This window comes from Trachemys scripta, chromosome 10 (genome assembly GCF_013100865.1).
Source record: "Trachemys scripta elegans isolate TJP31775 chromosome 10, CAS_Tse_1.0, whole genome shotgun sequence".
Lineage (NCBI taxonomy): Eukaryota > Metazoa > Chordata > Testudines > Emydidae > Trachemys > Trachemys scripta.
Genome location: NC_048307.1, coordinates 16177913 through 16194725, shown reverse-complemented (window position 1 = coordinate 16194725; position 16813 = coordinate 16177913). Strand labels below are relative to the sequence as shown.

The 16813-nt window shown below is 43.1% G+C and overlaps 1 protein-coding gene across 1 annotated transcript; it reads left to right on the top strand.

The window, feature by feature from the left end:
- The first annotated feature begins 6003 nt into the window (after positions 1 to 6003).
- Positions 6004 to 11388, top strand: ANKS4B (ankyrin repeat and sterile alpha motif domain containing 4B). Its single transcript, XM_034784230.1, has 2 exons — positions 6004 to 6217; positions 10083 to 11388. Exons 1-2 carry the CDS (start codon positions 6054 to 6056, stop codon positions 11167 to 11169), a joined length of 1251 nt encoding a protein of 416 aa, XP_034640121.1. The 5' UTR covers positions 6004 to 6053; the 3' UTR covers positions 11170 to 11388.
- Positions 11389 to 16813: the final 5425 nt, after the last annotated feature.

The following is a 16813-nucleotide window of genomic DNA, read 5'->3' as shown; positions in this document are numbered from 1 at the left end:
TGGGGACCAAAGCGTTGGGCACTAGGATAATAAATGGTGGCAGGCAGCTGTCAGTGTGTTTGCTTGTCACCAGTGTTGTGCATAGCCAAGCTGCTATAGCACCGGCACACGGTGATACTGTAGCTAGTTTGGGAACCTACATTATTTGACAGTGTTCCTTTAAGGTAATCATTGTTTATATGAAATAATGGGAAATTCAGAGTTAACACTGTCACACACCACTATGTCAAGGGAGCACGGAAAGGCGACGCAGATCATATGGTACCTAGATTACCCACTACATATTATGGCAATGGTACAATCTAAAATCCTAAAATAGATTAGATCAGATACAGGCTAATCTTAGTAGCAATCCAGCTTTTTTGCCACCCCAAGCAGCAAAAAAAAAAAAAAAAAAAGGACCCGATCGAGCTGCCGCCGAAGTGCTGCCGAGGAGCAAGACAGCGAGTGAAGGACCCGCCGCCGAGTTGCCGCCGCTCCGGACCTGCCGCCCCAACAACGGACGCACTGCTGCCCCTTTCCATTGGCTGGCCCAGGCACCTGCTTCCTTCCTAAATGGGAATGTGTTATTGACATCGGTGGGACTAGCATTTGACCCATTTTTGGTAAGAAGTAAACTTTTTTGAGATCCCTAGAACAGTAAGTCACAAAAGGTGAGACAGATTTGCTTGATTCCCCAGGGTCTAACTCAAAGTCCCTGGAAGTCAATGGAGAGACTGGGCTAGGAGGAAAGCAAGCAGGTTGAAGCTCAATCTAGGTAAGACAAAGGTGATGCTGGTATTTTGGGAGAAAACAACAGGAAGAGGTGGTGGAGATGATTCTGACAGGGCCGGCGCAACCCATTAAGCGACTTAGGCGGTCGCCTAGAGCGCTACAATTTGGGGGCCGGCGACCGCGGTGGTATTTCGGTGGCGGGACCTTCCGCCGCCTCTGTGGGGGGGGCGGCATTTTGGGGTGGGACCTTCCGCCACCTAGGGCAGCAGAAAAGCTGGCAGCACTCCTGGATCCTGATCCTTTAACTGAGGGACATGCCTTCCTTTTACTGCTACATTTCACAACCTAGGGATCTTATTGGATCTGGGTGGCTTCTGGGTATCTAGCAGCAGGTTATAAATGGGATAGAAAGCTCATGTTAGCTTAGGGCAGGGTTGGACCAATGTATAAGAAGAACAGAAGGAAAGAAATATAACCTAGAGAGACCTGCAGCACCAGAAGCTCATTGTCTCAGTCTTTTAGCTTATGCGTTTTTAGAAGGCGATTAACCAACAATGTGGTAAGATAATAAATAGTTGCTCTATTATATTTCTGAATTTAAAATGTGCTACTTAAACTACAGAAAACAACCACCATTCCTCTTCTCAGGAAATTAAATTTAACCCACTAGGATTGTAGAAACATGAAAGAATAATTAGGTTCTGAGATCAGTAGGAAAAATAATTAATTCAGGAATTAAACTATATAAATATTTGCCATCTTCTATAGCGTTCATCCCTGCAGTATCTAAGCACTATTATTATCTGATGAATAATATCACTTCCATTGCGGAAGACTGGCACGTCTCCCACTCTTCAGCTTTTGTCTTTTTCGCTTTGATTTTCTGACTTTGGAAAAAATATCATTGTCCAAGGCCCTTACCACCTGAACTCACTGAGGCAGTGAATTAGCGATTCGGGAAAACTCAGCTCCTCTGAGCATGGACACAGTTTTCTGTGAGCCTTGAATGTCAGTTTATGTCAGACATTAATAGGAGGCTAGAATTTCAGATGGCAAGAAGGGCAATGTTCTCTTTCTATTCAGTGCTGTTTGCGCTACTGAACTTATCGGGGGGGAAATGAATCTGCTGAGTGGGGTTGAAATTCAGGAGTGCAAAAAGCAAAAGAGCAGATCATGTCCTCTGCTCCTAAGTACTAACAGCAGGAACAAATATTGTTGGTTGGAGGGAAGATAAATCTAAGTGGGATCACACTCCTCCATTCCCTCTGGCTCTACAAAAGCCCCTATATATGCTCTTGTGAGTATCAGGAGCATGGATGAGTAGAAAATGGATGGGGCTTTATGAGTGTTGGCATCAGCTCCCACAATCCTGCAATGAGCTGTGCACAAGCAGACCCCTGTGCCTGCATAGAGTCCCACTGACTTCACTGAAGTGGAGATCATTGCAAGAGGGGGCCTTGGTCCACATGTCCACATTCTCCTGCTCTATGCTCTCAAACCCCTCACTGGGAGCCCAGAGGGGAGATGGGGTGGGAGGAGACTGACCCAGGCACCGACTGAGGCACCGTTAAGAGTTCATTTGGGACTGCAGTGGGAGTTTTGTTTGTGTAAGGACTGGACGACTGAGCTCTTGCTGTTGTCATCAGCTGCTGTTGTCATCGTCAAATCGTGTAGCCACAATTACCCAGTGTGATTGGATTCATTCCTCTCTGAGCCTATTAGCAGCAGTGCATTTCATTAGACAAGCAGAGGGGACACACTTGCTTCCCCCTCCTATAGTTTTATCATACTGCAGTTACTATTCATAAAAGGTGCATTCAGGAAATGGTGTGCTAGATAATAGCTCATGCAAAACAGATGGCACAACAGTTCTGTCTTTCTCTGGGGTATAAAGAAAAACAGGGCTCTGAACTGTCTGGAACTGTTCTGAACAAAATTACTAACAAATGGTTCTGTGGTCTTAAAATCCGAACAGCGTGGTTATCTGCCTATATTTTATTTAAATCCTGACCTTGGAAGAAAATAGGAGAACAATAATCATGGATGTTGAGAAATCCAATCGCAGATGAAAACTGCTAGTTAAATAATCCATTAGTTTACAACAACACGTACAACAGCAGCAGAGTTTCTATTGCGCCTGGTAAGACATTTCAATTTGAAGTGGAAAGATTTGGAACTTCCTTTCAGCACAAAAAGAAAAGCTTCATTCTAATCGTTCAGGAGCCTTAAAACGTTCACAGTTTTGAGCTCTCCTCTAACAAGAAAAATCTCCATGCAGGCTGAAAAAATTAGCTCATTTGTTACTGAATCATTTATTACACTGAAGTTTTTAGAAGGGCGACAAAAATAAAGACTACCAAACACCAGGGTTTTAGAGCTAAATGAAGTTTTTGTTTGATTTTTTTGTGCTGCCTGTTTTTGTGACATAAATAACTATAAGGCTTGTGAAGTCCTGTAGTTTCTTTCTTTTTGAAGTAGGTTTTGCTTTGCCTCCAATTAAAATTTGCAACAAAAAACTTGTTTCATTGGAACAAAAGTAGGTCTTTTCATTTTGAGAGATTACTCAGAGATCAGTCTTTTATGCTATAGGAGCCACTACATCTCTTTATAATAGAAACCAATAATTTTGGAGAGCCGTATAGAAAATATTATTTTGCAACTCCCTAGTTTTAAGGCAACGAAGGGATTCAGCTAACAATTTAAAATTCAGGCCCAACTAGACAGTGCCTCATCTCTCATACCGTGCACTTACTGTATACCTGGATCAGGGCACTACAAGGTTCATCCAGCCCTAGCTCAGAACACAGTTCCACTCACATGGGCAGCCCCTGTCTCAATCTCCATGGGCAGCCCCTGTCTCAATCTCCATGGGCAAACAACATAATCACCAGCAATAGTTTTCTCATCAGATACTTTACATAAATTTATTTCATTTGCCAGTGGCTGTGTTCACTGCTTCCCCTGCTTCTGAGCTAAATATGGAAAAGACAAACCATAGCTGTATGAAGCCATATGCCATGTATGCCACAGTATGTAATTTTAATGTTTGGCATCAACATTTCTTGAGACGGATCAATTTTTTTTTCTTCACTGGATATTGCTGGCTCTTTTTATCTATGAAAGATCCAGTAAGCATAGGATCATAGAATCAAAGAACTGGAAGAGACCTCAAGAGGTCATCTAGTCCAGTCCCCTGCACTCATGGCAGGGCTAAATATTATCTAGATCATCCCTGACAAGTGTTTGTCTAACCTGCTCTTACAAATCTCCAGTGATGGAGATTCTACAACCTCCCTAGGCAATTTATTCCAGTGCTTAACTACCCTGACAATGGCTGAGATACCCCTAGAGATCTAGGGAAAGGTCAGATGGAAAAAGGGTTGGTGATGTGGATAGGTGTCCCCATCCAGTACTGTCAGGGATGGACTGGACCCCCTTCAGAAAGAAAGTAGGCATCCAGAGCCCATGAAAGAAGGGAAGTGAGCTGACACAGAATATAGAAAAAGGGCTCGAAGTAGGGGAGTTGGAGAACCCTAGATGACAGGATACAAAACAGGGGGTGAAAGAGGGGAATGAACATTCCTGAGGAGAAAGTGGAGAAAAGGAAGAACTGGTCGAGCAGGCATCAGAGGAAAAGGAAACCTGAAAGTGAGGATGGGCTGTCCACAGAATGTTCACTACCAGGGCCTTGAGAGGAGGAACCCCAAGATACATTAGTCGGATTAGGAGAATAAGGGGCCATCAGGAAATGAGATGATGAAGGACTAGGATTTGTCCTGCCCCAAAAGAATGAGGGCAAAGGGGAGGAAACTAGATCCCTGAATTGCCCCTGGTGTGAAGACCAGTGATCTGAAACAGAATTACGGGCACATCCCCCACCCACCAAGTGTGAGTTCAGTGGGTAGAGGCAGGATAACCACCCTGGGGGCAAGCACAGGAAAAAAGTACCTGGTGCCTCCTCTAAAGAAGAGCAGGTGCTAGGGAAACGGAACCTCAGCATTCAACAAGCAAGGGAGGGAGGTGCGTGGCAGAGTGCTGGGAGCTAACAGTGACCCAGCACTCTGATTTTTAGGCACCAATTAGTTCTCCCAGAGAAGGCTGATTGGGGATATACAGTTAATTAGCTGATCAGGCTCGGAGGGTTGATCAATCAGTTAGCCATCAGCCGAGAGGTATAAAAGAAGACGCAGGGAGTGAGGACCTTAGCTAGCTGAATCTAGTAAGTGCTAATATATTGAAAAAGGGAGACCGCAGTTCCTCCCTGGCCCTGTGGGAAAGAGCAAGAAGTACTGTAAATACTTTGCTGCATGACTGTATGGGTGCTAGTGATATAAATAAATTCACACAAAATTGCCACTTACTGAAGAGTCTGAGAGGTTTCTGGGGCACCAGAGGATGGACCATGCCCTTACAGGATCAGTCTGGTCCAACTCTCTTTCTCCATATAGGAAAACATATGAAAAGTTCATCTCTTGAAGATCTCCTAACCAGCATCTGGAAAAAAAAAAAAAAACGTGTAGAGGCCTCACTGGATTATGTGGTATGCATTGTGGGAAATGAATGAGTGTTTACTGCAGTCAGTAATTACACTCCTCACTCATCTAAAATGCCAGGTTTGTAATTGCTACCGCTACTCTTCCTGGGAACATAATAATAGTAAAAGGCTCACTGTGTCAAATACTTGTTCCTAATTATTGCACTTGGGTTCTGTCAAGTGCAAATTAAATATAGGGAACAGTAAGGGGAGAAAATATGTCAAATGGCAGGTGTGTTGATCATGACCAGGATAGATGAAAAGGGGGCATTTTATTACTCAATCTTCCTTTAGTTCTCCTTAGCTTCTGCTTCAGAATGGTAATGGTAAATGCTGCCCAGTCTAAGGTATGCTTCTTCCTCCAGTATTTCACCTGTCAAAATCGGGATTCGTCTTAACAGCAATGGTGAAAGCCTGGCCCCATGTAAGTCAATGGCAAAGTTTCCTTTAACTTCAGCGTAGTCAGAATTTCACCCCATATGTATAAAAAGGGGAGTAGGGACACATGGTAGATGAACGAAACCCAGATGCTTTTCAGATGTAGAATACTGGAGTTAATGGCAAATGGCACAGTCATCCTTCTGGAAAACCAAGACACCTATTTGTACAGCTGCTGCATTAACTATGCAGAGATCTGGACAAGTTCTATGGGGATGAACTTTGCCTTCTCATTTCTATCCTGCTGAAGCTGACGTCTCGGCTTGTAATTATTAATTAACTATCCTGGTAGTGGCAGTGCAGCTGTGCATCTCAGCTGTAATTCACAGCGAGAGACACGGCCTCAGGGACCTGGGAGCTATTGGAAATGTCGACCAGGTATCACAAAGCAGCTGCGGATGGCAACCTGGATCTGTTGAAAGAAGCCACCAGAAAAGATCTCAATACCTCAGATGAAGACGGGATGACACCCACCCTCCTGGCAGCTTACCATGGGTACCTGGAGGCAGTGGAAGTCATATGTAGGAGAGGGTAAGCATAGCAGTGCTTAGTCTCCCAAAGCCTGCCAGACAAAATTATAGCTAGTTGTTGCCTTCCATTAATGCAAATTGTGGAGCAAACAGATCATTCCTTCTTCTCTAATTGACTTGGATGTGACGCTGGGGTTATGGTGGTGGTGGGAATGGGACTTAACATTTAAACCAATATTTGTAGTTTGTTTTATACCTGGTTTCAGTAGCTTCTTCATTTCAGTTACGCTGCCTTAGGCCCTGATCCTGTAAACTGCTCTGGGTGAATAGACCCCTGTATTCTTGTTGAGCCCCATTGAAGTCAATGGGGCTACAGGGGGCTGCCTTCATGAAGCAGCTTCCACAATTAACACTTCAAGACAACAGGAGATTGGCCATTGACTTCAGTGGTGGGGGTCACGCCCTTTGTTTTAATATTCCTTAGAAACTGGCTCAGCAGAGAAATGCCTCCTTGATAAGTCAACAGCAGCAAACACTACATTTTATCAAAATGTTAATGCCACTTGTATCCAAAGAACAGATAGTTTGTAAATGTAAATACCTAACAACCTCACGGTGATTTTCAGAAGGAAACCAGAATTGTGTGTTAGAGAGAACTGAACACAAAATTATGATTTCTCTGCTGTTCGTGGTATTAGAAACAGTCGTAATGCCTGAATAGCATTCAAAGCTGTTGTTGGAGTTTTAGTTAGGCTTCTTGCAGACTGAAAAGGAATTAAATATAGAGTATACCTCCAGGAGCTCTCTCTACTTTGGTACTTGGTAGCAGCAATATTTCTAATTCTAATTACTAAATGTACAAATAGCAAAAAATAACATAAAAAGTCACTCCCTCCTCTAGATTATCCACTGTATTCTGTCTCCTCTGACTCTTTTAGGCTTTGATCCTGCAATAAGATTCACCAGAGGATACTTTTTTTTCCTGTGCTGGGTCCCATAGAAACAAATGTTCTTTCTAGTATGAGAGGGAAATTAAATCAATTGGTTCTTTCATATGGGGTACAATAAACCAGAGGGAAGATCCAAACACCAATGAAAAATTAATGGTTGTTTAGACATGTTTTGTCTTTTTCTTAAAGACAGAATGTAAACTATAGAATGCAAATAGGTTCTGTGCATGGTAAAGCGTAACAGCTAGAGGTTCCTCTTTGCTCATTGATCTTAGGTGTGGCAGTAGTAATACTTTATTACCCATAAAGGAGGCCTATAAACGGTGTGGTTACTGCTATAACCTTAAGAGAAGCAAAAGTAGATCCTGAGCTGCTGTATATTGACAAACCTCTATTGAAGTTACTGAAGTCAGCAGAGCTACATCAGTTTACAGCAGCTGAATTTTTGACCCATAATGTTTAGAAGATAGAAGAGAAGGAGCAACTAACAGAGAAAAAGAAGATAAGATTATATTTTCCTAGGTTCCAATGTCCCATGTATGATATGTAAATTAGGGCATGTGTCACGGAGCATCCAAACTTCCACAAGACTGTTTTCTCTCTTCATTTTTAATCTGATAGCTTTTTAATTCAAATCAGCTTGAGACAGGACATCTTCGGGATGCTGTTGCCATTGAGAGCCTCAAACAGTAGTTACAGCTTTCAGGAACTCATCATCCATTTTAACCTGAGATTCCCTGACTTTGTAGGTAGTCCAGGGTGACTCACAGAGACACTGTTAAAGTCTGAAAAAGGTCCGTTTGGGTCTCTGGGAGATGCTGAATTTTGGAAGGTTTTCAAATGAGGCTCCAGTCAGATGACATTTTCTTGGTAGCTATTATTTTTAATAAAATCCTCTTATCCTCGAAGCAGAGCAGCTTTCTACAGTTTCCTGACAGAGACACTCACATACAGTGGAAGTTTTTCCTCAGAATGGTTGCAGATTTTCAGGCTCTGAAGCTTGGAAGGTATTCATACTAATGTAAAACAAAACTGCAGTAATAATGAGCCATTGTTATCTAAATTGCACTTTGCCCTCACAGTCATGAAGGGCCAGATTGTGCCTGGCTTTTGTATACTGCACAAGTGGAGGAGAAAGCAAGAAAGCTTTCCCTCTATTTGCAACCCCAGTGACTGGGAGAATCAGCTTCCTTTGAGTTATCAGGCCCGCTGCTTCCTAGTGCCTAGGAGTGCAAGAGAGCACGAAGAGGGCAAACCCATAAACACGTGCCTAATTTTATCCATTGTCCTGTTGAGCTGAGTTAGAATCAGCACCTACTTTGCGAAGTGCTTTGAGATGCTAGGATGGAAGGCATCAGAAGGGGAAATAATTACAAATGATTGACGGCTAAAATTATGGACATAGGCAACCACCTTTTTAATACACATCACAATGAGAGAAAGGATGGCCTAGTAAGGATGCTAGTCTTACTGGGTTTAATTCCCTACTTCACCTCATGCTTCCCTTGGGACAATGGGCAAGTCATTTAGTCTCCCTTTGCTCCAGTTCCCCCCGCTGTAAAATGAGGGTGGTAGCACTGTCCTACATCACAGGGTTGTGAGGATACACTAGAAGTTGTGAGGTGCTCAGATTCCATGGTAATGGGGGCTGAATAAATAACGTAGAATTAATGGTGACTCATTTAAAGCGTCTCTTCCAGTGACATTTGATGCCAGAGATTGATGCCTGCTGGAGATTTTGTGATGATACAATCGCTTTCATTCACATTAGGTGAACTAGGCTCTGAACTTTAAAATCTGTGAAAAAGTGTGACCACACTGGTAAAAGGATGCACAAAATTGAGTTATCTTTTGAGCCACTGATAATATCATTTAAGTCTGCCCAATATGAGAGAAAAGATTCCCGTTTATTCTAATCTAAAGACATCAGGTTTGTGTGAAATTAATGCAAGAGGGAGAGAGAAACTATACTTCTCATTGGCTTTAAATTAAAAGGAATGGATATGACAATTTTATTTTCAAATGAGTTTCTGCTTTTAAAAACCCAGGGGCAAAAACAGTTTAAGAAGAACAAAGGAGTTGAAGAAAAATGATAGCTTCTCTCTGAACTATATTTAATTGCAGTGAAGACAAATGTGTAGCATCAGGGCTTTGCTCCTAATAATTTACCTATTAACTATCATAAAAGTTGCTTCCATGGACCCTGTAAGTATTTATTGCGGCAGTCGAATACTGTAGTCTCCACCCATTGTGCCTGCATTTTACATTCAAAAGGAAAGGCTCATCAATCATTCTTAAAAACATTTTGAGTGAAATCCTGGTTTCATTGAATTCAATGAGAATTTTGCCATTGACTTCAATGGGGCTAGGATTTCACTGAATCTAGGGTCTGATTCTCCTCCCATTGAAGTCAATGGTAAAACTCTCCGAGGTGCCCATCTGAGACACCATTCCTGAACAGCTTCTCCTTGGCTGGGGATGGGGATGGTAATTTGTTGTTGGCCTACATGAGGCATGAAACCCCCTCAGTCATACTAGCTGGCTTGTTGGCAGGTGCAGCATGCCCTCACCCACTCCCCACCCCTCTGCTCAAGGGGGTTAGTGAACAAGCATGGAGTATCTGCCGTCAAGATCTGGGAACCCCATGCCAGGGTACAAAGGACGGTTCTTATGCCTATGTGGGCCTGTAGTCAACATCACATTCTAGCCCTAAGAGTTTGCTCAGTACCACAGAGGGAGTTGGTGTCAGGGCTGGGATTAGAGCTCAGGCCACACATTCAGCCACGTTCAGCCCTGGACTAAGCGGGTGCAACACCATTAAAGACAGTGGAGTTGCACCCACTTGTCTTCAGTAGAGCTGCATCCACTTACAGCAGGGCTGAATTTGGCCCTGGATCACATTCATTCCCATTGCATTGAGTGCTATGTTTGAGCTGTGTTTTGACATGCCCACCTTACTCCTATTTTGCTTTTCAGCGGTGACCCTGACAAGTGCGACATCTGGGGGAACACACCTCTCCATCATGCGGCTTCTAACGGTCACATTCACTGTGTCTCATTCTTGATTAACTTCGGTGCCAATATATTTGCCCTGGATAATGATCTGCGCACTCCTCTGGATGCAGCTGCCAGCAGGGACCAGCATGAATGTGTCAGAATCCTAGACAAAGCTGCTACCGAACAGAATGTAATGAATCCCAAAAGAGTCGCCAAACTCAAAGCCCAGGCCCCAAGGAATGCAGAGAAACAAATCAAAGAATGTGAAAAGCGCCAAGAGAAACACCAACACGAAATGACCAGGAATTTTAACAAAGAAAAGTTTGGATCAATGAGTTCTACCAGTGGGACAGCCTCCAGGACAAAGGTGTCCAATTTCTTTACTCCAAATACATTGGGCTCTTTCCCCAAAAATCTGAAGGACACCTTCAGGATGAAGGCAAAAAAGAAAGATGAAAACACAGGTGACCAGGAAGCACAAAGGAATGGCCAAGAAGATGATAGGGCTGGGCGATCTACCGTGATGGATGTATTCAGTGAAAAAGATGAGGATGAATTATGTAATGACTTTAAAGGGAAAAATATTTCCGAAGATGATAGCGAGCAGGAGCATGTGTCCATTTTCAAACGGCCAGGTCTCGGCAATATTGTGTTTAGACGGAATTTGTCTGCAGGGATAAATGCTGAAGAGATGTTCTCAGAAAAAGAAGAAATAAGTTTTAAAATGCCAACTGAGCTTTTTCGGCATGAAAGGGCTGAGAGCAAGAGTGAGCTAGATACTGAAAATGATTTTGATGTCCCTTGGAATGAGGATGAAATTGGATGGGATGACGATGAAGCTGAGAGCACCCCTCTTGAGGTATTTCTGGCATCACAGAATCTGAATGAGTTTATTCCTGTCTTCATGAGAGAAAAGATTGATTTAGATGCCCTCATGCTATGTTCTGATGAAGATCTACTGAGCATACAAATGCAGCTGGGCCCAAGGAAGAAAGTCCTCAGTGCAGCAGATAGAAGAAAGCAGGCACTGGAGAAACCTGGAAAGCTTGTAGATACTCGCTTATAAATAAATGTGCCTGTTGCAATAACTATGTATTAATTCATCATCCTTTTGCTATTTTAAAGCCATGTATGGTTCTTTTCAGCCATCTTCCATGGGAAAAGACAAAGAGGTTTCCAGATGATTAAGAGTGCACAATGGGACCAATAAAGAACATCAGTTTGAATGGATGACCTTTAGATCCTGACAAAAAGAAAGAGTATGCAGATAGGTAACAAAGAAAGGGGCAGAATATGTTGAAAAGGCCAAGACTATAACAGGGTTCAAAAAAGAACTAGATAAGTTCATGGAGGATAGGTCCATCAATGGCTATTAGCCAGGATGAGCAGGTATGGTGTGTCCCTTGCCTCTCATAGAATGTCAGGGTTGGAAGGGACCTCAAAGCAGGACCAATCCCCAGACAGATTTTTGCCACAGATCCCTAAATGGCCCCCTCAAAAATTGAGCTCACAACCCTGGGTTTAGCAGGCCAATACTCAAACCACTGAGCTATGCCTCCCCCCTGTTTACCAGAAAGTGGGAATGGGTGACAGGGGATGGATCACTTGATGATTACCTGTTCTGTTCATTCCCTCTGGGCACCTGGCATTGGCCACTGTCGGAAGACCGGATACTGGGCTAGATGGACCTTTGATCTGACCCAGTATGGCCATTCTTATGTTATTACATTCTTATATAAAAGAAATAGTTCCAGAGATGAATCCTTCCCACCTAAAGATCATGCTAGGCATATCTTCTTTTTACAGTCTTAATGATTTAAAATATTACTGATAGCCAGTTACATAAAAGTCTTCCCGGCACTCTATAAGCAATGCGCCACAAGGCATTTCCAACCACCAGAGATCTTTGATTTTCTGTACCACAAAATAAGATAATTTTCAGAATCTGAATAGATTGCTGCAAAGTGTCTTCACTGACACTATTTGAGAACTGAGTGATTGATCTTGACATTGACTCTATAATAGGTTCTGAATGAATGAATGAATGAATGAATGAACGAACGCTTTGTGCCAATAAGTTTCATATTCTTGTCATTCATGTTTTCTCACTCTTCAAGAGATGTTCCTTAGTTTTTTTAAAAAGTGAAACTCCTGACAGAGCCACATTTAGTTTGAGTTGTATGTTCCTCTTTCTCGTCACATTAGTTGCAAAAGTTATTGTTCGATAATGGATACAAGGGCCTCCTACAAGAAGATGTAGAGTGGTTTTTTATTGGGGCAGGGGGGTTGGCTAGCATTTGTATCAGTTTCATTTGACATGCCCTTTGCTTGGTCTCTAAAGAAATGCATTTTCCTGCAGAGTTCTGGAAATTAGGACCCTAGCATTTCTAATGGAATTTGTAATACTATTGCCCTGTATTTTCTACTGGTCACTCATGGTCTCAACTTGGAAGCTGTATGGGACAGGGTGTATATACCCATGGGGAAGAAGGAAAAATAACTCTCTGTCCTAGACGGAGGCATGCACAGCTGGCCTCCCCTCATTAGGGAAGCATGCCTTCAAAACGAAGTGATGGCACTATGCAGGAGGGCCTTGATTCCAAGGAGGACCAGCCTCTTCCTGGTTACTGTATTGAGAAGACCTCTGCCTACAAGATGTGATTGCTCAGAGGGTTAGATCCTCCGTAGCACTGCTGGGGCAGTGTCCCCTAGAGAGCCAGGGCTGTGTGATGGGAGTTAATCCCTCCTCTTAACCCATGTTGCACTTGTTGGGCCTAGCACCTGAAGTCAACTGGATCCTAAGCTGGGGGGAGAGGTAGATACGCTGGAGGGTAGGGGTAGGGTCCAGAGTGACCTAGACAAATTGGAGGATTGGACCAAAAGAAATCCGATGAGGTTCAACAAGGAAAAGTGCAGAGTCCTGCATTTAGGATGGAAGAATCCCATGCACCGCTACAGGCTGGAGACCGACTGGCTAAGCAGCAGTTCTGCAGAAAAGGACCTGGAGATTACAGTGGATGAGAAGTTGGGTATGAGTCAGCAGTGTGCCCTTGTTGCCAATAAGGCTAATGACATATTGGGCTGCATTAGTAGGAGCATTGCCAGCAGATTGAGGGAAGTGATTATTCCCCTCTATTTGGCACTAGTGAGGCCACATCTGGAGTATTGCGTCCAGTTTGGGGCCCCCACTACTGAAAGGATGTTGACAAATTGGAGAGAGTCCAGCGGAGGGCAACGAAAATGATCAGGGGCTGGGGCACATGACTTACGAGGAGAGGCTGAGGGAACTGGGCTTGTTTAGTCTGCAGAAGAGAAGAGTGAGGGGGGGATTTGATAGCAGCCTTCAACTACCTGAAGGGGGGTTCCAAAGAGGATGAAGCTCGGCTGTTCTCAGTGGTGACAGATGACAGAACAAGGAGCAATGGTCTCAAGTTGCAGTTGGGGAGGTTGGATATTAGGAAACACTATTATACTAGGAGGGTGGTGAAGCATTGGAATGAGTTACCTAGGGAGGTGGTGGAATCTCCATCTTTAGAGGTTTTTAAGGCCCGGCTTGACAAAGCCCTGGCTGGGATGATTTAGTGGTGTTGGTCCTGCTTTGAGCAGGGGGTTGGACTAGATGACCTCCTGAGGCTTCTTCCAACCCTAATCTTCTATGATTCTATGACCCAATGACTTTGCTAGAGCTGCCACAGTCTGGTAGATTTTCAAAGACAAATAAAGTACTTAGAGGCTGCATTACTCATTAATGGGAGCTGGGCCTCTAAATACCCTAGGTGGCTTTGAAAATCTCCACCTGTACATACAGGATTTGTGCTGTTGCTCATCTGTGATCATAGAAAGTACATTAAGAACAGCCATACTGGCTCAGACCAATGGTTCATCTAGTCCAGTATCCTGCTTTCTGACAGTGGCCAATGCCAGATGCTTCATAGGGAATGAACAGAACCGGGCAATGATCAGGTGATCCATCCAGTCCCAGTTTCTGGTAGTCAAGAGAATTAGGGACATCCAGAGCATGGAGTTGCATCCCTGGTAATCTTGGCTAATAGCCACTCATGGACCTATCCATGAACTTGTCTAATTCTTTTTTGAATCCAGTTTTACATTGCCTTTGTGGACACTGGCACCAGTTTTTAAATCTATTTAACACTTTTCATGATCCACTCGTTTTGCTCCTTCCTCCTGTTCCTTAGTTTGTTGAAACAACATATCTTCTTGCCTCAACCAGACTTTACACTGTTCATTTTCCTCCACCGAAGACAATGTATTATGCGTCAACACTTCTTTCTATTAGGCAGCTATTCTGGAGTCCCATGCGGTGAAACTTACAAAAGCTGCAGGGCTCAGAACACTAATTAAACCAGACAGCATTTTTTTCCACATAAAAAACCCCAGTAGATAATTAAATGTTTAAGAAAGAAAGAAAGAAAGAAAAAGGATCTTGAAAATATTTATGTGCGTGAAGGCGTCCTAGCTGAGCCCTTTGACAAGAGGCTCACGAAGGACCAAATCCTGTCATCCTTGGTCAGGCAAGTTGATTTAAAAACTCAGTGGGTTTTGCCTGAGTACAGACTGTTGGACTGGGCCCATGATTACCCTCCTGTTCCTTATTTACCTGCTAAATGCCACCTGCATTGACTTTTCCACATGACTGGAATCCAATTACAATTTGCAATCTCCCCTCACCCCTGGCTCACCCTACACATTACCAGTGTTTATTTAGGACTCTCTCACCACATCATCAACCCATCTGTGAATAAAGCCACTAAAGATGGAACTGCTACATGGAAACCTTTACCACAGAACAGTCATAGGTAATTCTATGCTGATTTGTTGCCTGTTTTGACTGGAGTCTTAGTAGAAATAAATAACCAATCTCTGTACTGTGTTGTACAGTTAAAATATAGCCAACAAGAAATTGGACCAGAGTACATACAATGTAATAGGTATAAAATGGCTCTTTGTGCCAAAGTTTCAAAGGTATGCAGACTCACCTAAAGATCCAGATAGTCACTTAATGGAATTTTCATAATTATTTATCTGCATCTTTAGGCACATAAATACCTTTTAAAATCTGACCCTTTGTATTTCCACTTGTAAATCTACTTTATTGATACCAACTTTGAGATTCAGCAACACCTCCTAATGGTGCAGACAGCAAAATCCTATGTGGAGGCTGACTGCCTGGATGCACATGATAAAGTTCCTTCATTTTAAATGATAAACAAAACAAACAAATATTTCTTGAAGCAATTCCCTTGAAGAACAACATCTTTAATAAGTGGCTCCTACTGTAGAACAGCCCTCTGGCCACCTGTTAATATGCTACAATTGGGAGGGATGCATTTTAGTTCTTCATTTATGAAATCTGCAGTGTCATTTCCTGAAGCTCTTTCATAAGCAGCTCTCCTTGTTTAAACAAACCCTCTGCCCATTCACAAGTCTATATAGTTGGCCAAAATTCGACCCATTAGTAATAATGGCCTACATTTATACGGTGCCTTTCATCCAGAAGGATTTTGTACACTATGGGTAAAAGCATCCAGTCAAATCTATGCCTGTATAATTATTTGTTGAGCCCCACTGGTGTGCTCAACCCTGTATAGCATACAGAAGCAGTGGCCACTTCCCCACGGAGCTTACAGTCTAAACTGGACAGGCAGCACCGTGAATACAAAATGTGCTGCATTACTAGAGACTGGAAAGTCCAGTCTCAAGAGTGAGGCAGAGTTGGCTTGTTTTCTTTTCCCTCAGCCAGGGCCAGCTCCAGGCACCAGCTTCTCAAGCAGGTGCTTGGGGCGGCCGCTCCAGAGAGGGGCGGCACGTCCAGGTATTCGGCGGCAATTCGGCGGACGGTCCCTCACTCTGCCTGGGAGTGAAGGACCTCCCGCCGAATTGCTGCCGCAGATCGCGATCGCGGCTTTTTGGTTTTTGTTTGTTTGTTTTGGCTGCTTGGGGCGGCCAAAACCCTGGAGCCGGCCCTGCCCTCAGCAAGTAATTTACTACAAGGGACAGCCATGTTGATACTTGCAGTGCTAAAAATCACAGGAAGATGCAGCACAAATTAGATAGAAAAAGTTGTTTTAATTGTCTATAAAAAGAGTTTTAACAAATAAAGGACAATAAAATGAAAGATTACTAAAAATAAAATAGTTTCCCCTTCATTTTAACTTACATGTCTGTTGCACATGATACTCATCCTGAGGTTGTACCTCTGGGATTTGTGAAAGAAGAAAAATATATAGATCTAGGCTGGAATTTTCAAAGGAAGGTAAGGGAGCAAGGCATACAACTCCCCCTGAAGTTCAGTGGGACTGGGCACTTAACGTTCCTAGGCTCCTTTGGAAATCCCATCTGAACGTGCTGCAATTTTGCTACAATTAAAAGGCCCTCTCAGTCTATTGGAAATGCTAATAGAAAATACAGAGAGAAATGTCAAGTCAGAAAGTGAACCATCTGATAGAGCACCTTGATAACAACCACATTTTGGCAACTATTTAACATAATCCCCAAATGGAAAACGACCAAGAATTATTTTTATTAGAGATGGGAGCAAGCTGTAATGTTCAGATTCAGCTCTGAATGTTTACAAAGTTGGGGGGCATTTGGATCTGGGTATTTAGTTTGGTTTATGAAAACTGGATCCAGAGTTCAATCCAAACTTCCCAAAAGTTTAGAAATGTCCACTTGTGGAGTTTTGGAGCATG